The sequence below is a fragment of the Grammomys surdaster genome, unplaced genomic scaffold (assembly GCF_004785775.1).
Source record: "Grammomys surdaster isolate TR1022 unplaced genomic scaffold, NIH_TR_1.0 126158, whole genome shotgun sequence".
NCBI lineage: Eukaryota > Metazoa > Chordata > Mammalia > Rodentia > Muridae > Grammomys > Grammomys surdaster.
In genome coordinates, this window is record NW_021620966.1 from 7068237 (window position 1) to 7072839 (window position 4603).

General features: G+C 35.3%; 1 protein-coding gene across 1 annotated transcript; it reads right to left on the reverse strand.

Annotated features, from left to right (window-relative positions):
- Nucleotides 1-568: 568 nt before the first annotated feature.
- LOC114612399 (transmembrane emp24 domain-containing protein 5) lies at nt 569-3946 on the reverse strand. Its single transcript, XM_028757383.1, has 2 exons — nt 3212-3946; nt 569-796 (listed from the first exon to the last, which is right to left on the reverse strand). Exon 1 carries the CDS (start codon nt 3900-3902, stop codon nt 3225-3227), a length of 678 nt encoding a protein of 225 aa, XP_028613216.1. The 5' UTR covers nt 3903-3946; the 3' UTR covers nt 569-796; nt 3212-3224.
- Between the last annotated feature and the right edge of the window lie 657 nt (nt 3947-4603).

Below are 4603 nucleotides of genomic sequence, written 5' to 3' on the forward strand. Positions count from 1 at the left end.
CAGACCTCTAAAGAGACAGCTATATCAGGCTCCTGTCAACATTCACTTCCTGGCATCCACAACAGCTTCTGCCTTTGGTGACTGCACATGGGATGGATACCCAGGTGGAACGGTCTCCGAATGGTTCCTCCTCCAGTTTATGCCCCATGCTTTGTCTCCATATTTACTCCCATTAGTATTTTGTTACTCCTTCTAAGAAGGACTGAAGCACTCACACTTTGGTCTTCCTTCTTCATGAGCTTCATGTGGTCTATGAATTGCACCTTGGGTATTGCAAGCTTTTGGGCTAATACCCACTTATCAGTTAGTGCATATCATGTGTGTTCTTTTTTTTTTTTTTTTTTGTTTTTTTTTTTCTTTGATAGTAACTTTTATTAGTTATACAGAGCTCAGTGCAGTCTGTTGTTCATTTAAGATGACTATTCACAAATGTAGCATATAGTGCAATTTGAGCCACACTATATTATACTCCAGAAGAAAAAAAAATCACATGCTAAATTAACATATTTTAAAATTTCAGATAAAGAATTTTCACTGTAGGTACAAAATTACAGGTACTTGTTTTTGCTTTTTTTTTTTAACTAATTTTAAGACATTATAATGTTTAATGGTAATATGATTCCTAAGTATACTTTGATTTATATTTCAACAATGTTTTCTTCACTTATTTAGTCTCTGTTTATTGACATTCATGTAAAAGAGCACACAATCCAAATGCAACTCAGAACGATGATTTCTAAACTTCTGTTAAACTACTGTAGTAATTTATACAATTAAGAACAAGACAAAAGCTGGGCTGTGGTGGCACACGCCTTTAATCCCAGCACTTGGGAGGCAGAGGCAGGCGGATTTCTGAGCTCGAGGCCAGCCTGGTCTACAGAGTGAGTTCCAGGACAGCCAGGGCTACACAGAGAAACCCTGTCTCGAAAACCAAAACCAAACCAAACCAAACCAAAAAAACCCCAAAAATCAGATCAAGTGATAGCTTACTTAATTTTAGTATAATTGAGACAGTAAGGTCAAAAAACTCATATGAAGCAGAAAATACACATTTAAAAATAAACTTTTTTGCTTACAATTTTACGTTTTTATGGTTAATACAGGCAACAAGGTTCTTAGTATCTTTTTACTTTTGTCTATAAAAATAAAATCTTTAGCATTCCTAAGTTATTTTTTCATTAAGTTGTTTTTTCATTAAAGCTACTATTACCATTTTAAATGGCAGTGAGTAGCTGAATAAGAATTCAAAAAATCAGTGGCACAAATTACATACATACAAGATGATGTAACAGATACAGTGTTAAGTAAGCAATTAAGAGTACAGTACAGTATTACCTGTATCTTAGAGGTAGAATTCTTAATCACAGTCTTACAGAAAAGACGCAGTGGATTCTGCTTTATCAGTTATGGTACCTATACCTTGCTTCTCCTGGACTTAAAACAAAGTAGGGAAGAGAGGGTTTTAGGCAATGATCTCATTGACCTCTGTTCTGCATCTATTGTAGAAGCTTGGCTTAGAATAAATACTGGGGCATTTTCTTGGTCAGTTATTGATCATATATAGTATTTATCTCACATTTTGAAAAGCCTCTCAATAGGAAAAAATAAATTTCTAGTCCCCAGGGCCTGAGAAGGAGAAAAGTATATTTCTGAACTATTCTGAGTATAAAGTGTAAATGAAGTCAGTATTTCTTTGGTACCATAATTTTGTGTGTGAAGTATCAGGGTAGTGCAAGATCATTAATGCATAGTAAGAAATACTGCAAAAAAATGTGTATGTATATATATGGGTTCAATACCCAGATTTGACTGTTGAGTATCTCTAATTGACATTTATTATAACACTACAAATGAGTGTAACTTAAATTCTGTTTCATGATGAACCTAAATCACTAGTACTTGAATAAGATTGTACTACAGACTGATAAACCAGAAAGGCAGAATGTTTTTGTATGTATTGGCTTTTATTTCTACATTAGCTGTCTATAATTTGGGATTGTTCTAATCCTTCAAAGTCAATAAGTGACCAGAAGTAATTCTGTGAGAGTTATAATAAAAACTGTAATGAATATGTATACCCAGTGCTAAATCTTACGGTAGGATGTACATTTCATAAAATCTATCTGAACATTTGTAATAAAAATAGTAACTAAAAAATAAAAACTATGACAAAAACAATTTCTTCCAGGGAATTTCAGATTACCCTCCTTTGATCTGATTTCTATTATAATTGGGACGGCAAGAAGAGCCCATCTGATTCCAGATATTACACTTCTCTTCAGGTAAACTGGTTGGAGCTAGTGTTGTCAAGTTTATCTCATTTTTCCTTCATGTTTCTGATGATTTTCAGAATTTAGAAAGGTGCTGTTTACTTACACTGATGTCAGATCTTTTCAGTAGCATGTCCCTCACACCTGCGTGTGACATGTGTTATCAATACCAACAGCTGTGCAGAAACCAACACAACACTGTTGACGTGTAATATAAACATAAGTTCATCTTATCTCTAATTTAATCTTAGCTAATGTCTAGATAGAATGCATCTTATTCATAAACACCAACTACCTTTTATATATATCAAAGACACTGTCTAATCTTTATGAGGAAAGAATGCCTTCCCAGTTTTAATTATAAAAATGATAGCTTTTATTATATAAAAACTAAGACTTATAGATAATATTTCACATTATATTTGGTTATAAAAATGTTAGAAATATTTTTTTCAGTGACATGCTTCTATTTACTTTTTTTTGGAGAGATTTAGTACAGAAAAGCTGATCTATTCAGTCCATGATTATATAATTCTCAAATGATTTATAATGTAATGTATCGGAAACTTCTTTAATTAATTTGTACCTGCCACATGTACAGAGAAAATTATAGGTAGAAGCAAACTGGTGCCATGTTTATGAACATTGTTAATTCATTTCATTTATATATGATATCTGGGAAAGATTTTTAACCTTAGGAAAATAGTTCTTATGGCTTCATTCAATTAAATCAAAATTTTACATGGTATCTTGTTTTACACTTACGTATAACTGGGTCAGTAAAGTTATCTGGACATAAAGTGATGATTTTCCTTTCATATTAATTTTTACATATCTTACACTTACATATATTTTTAAAAATGTTATGGGGAATATAACTAGTATCTTGACTGTAACAGTGCATTAGAATTTTCTACCTCTTTTTTTCATCATTAAGTAATCTGTGTTGAAGTTTTAAGTTCTACTTTTCCTCTTATCTTCAAATAGACTTTTCAGTGTATAGACTTGAATAGCTGACACCACCACCATGACCATTAAGTTAACTACAGACCAGAAATTGACTCTGTCAAAGTTGCTTTCTTGTATGTTTCGGTCACGGGCTTCAAATGCTCTAAGCAGAGTTTGGATGTGGCCACTTTTGCTTAGTCTGGACTTGATGCTGTGGATGGATTCCAGGATATCTTCTAGTTTCATCTGGAGGACATCTGTGTCAGTAATATACTTTTTCCAGTCTTCTTGTCCTTGAACATCTTCTCCCATGTTATCCAGAATCAATTCAAAGAAAATTACCTTCTCAGAAATGGTGCTGAATGTGTTATCAAAGCAGAACATGTAGTCACCATCTTCAGCCTCTATGGTATGAACACCATCTGATTTTCTTTGTTCAAAAACTAAGGTTCTGCCCTCTGGAGAGGCAAGGTGGAAATCAATATCTAATTCTCCTCCATCTAAAACTTGGTACTCGATCTCCAACGACGCCTTCAGGGGCATGGGCTGGTAGAAGCACTCCTTCCGGCCCGCCGGCAGCGTGAAGGTGAAGTCACTGTCCAAAGAGGGTGTGAAGCCGGCAGCCCCGCGCAGCACCGCTGCGGGCAGAGCGGACAGGAGCAGCACCGGGAATGGCAGCCACATCCTGCTGCCTATCCCTGTCGATCTCAGACTGGACGCGTATAGGGAGGTGCCATGTGTGTTCTTTTGTGATAGGGTTATCTCACTCAGGATGATATTTTCTAGTTCCATTCATTTGTCTAAGAATTTCATGAATTCATTATTTTTAATAGCTGAGTAATACTCCATTGTGTAAATGTACATTTTCTGTATCCATTCCTCTGTTGAAGGACATCTGGGTTCTTTCCAGCTTCTGCCTATTATAAATAAGGCTGCTATGAACATAATGGAGTATGTGACCTTGTTACATGTTGAAGTACCTTCTGGGTATATGTTCAAGAGTGGTATAACTGGGTTCTCAGGTAATGCTATGTCCAGTTTTCTGAGGAACTACCAGACTGATTTCCAGAGCGGTTGTACCAGCTTGCAATCCCACCAACAATGGAGGAGTGTTCCTCTTTCTCCACATCTTGGAAAGCATCTTCTATTACCTGAGTTTTTTGATCTTTGCCATTCTGACCGGTATGAGGTGGAATCTCAGGGTTGTTTTGATTTGTATTTCCCTGATGACTAAGGACGTTGATCATTTCTTTAGGTGCTTCTCGGCCATTCGAGTTTCCTCAGTTTTAAGTTTAAAAGTATTATCCTTTCTTGGCCTATTTAGATCACAAAGTTTCTATCTATATAAAAGTCACAAACAATATGACAATCTGATAATTCATGTC

Bases quoted from the DNA above. Each gene is read 5' to 3' on its own strand.
- LOC114612399 (XM_028757383.1), bottom strand. From the start codon at position 3,902: ATGTGGCTGCCATTCCCGGTGCTGCTCCTGTCCGCTCTGCCCGCAGCG.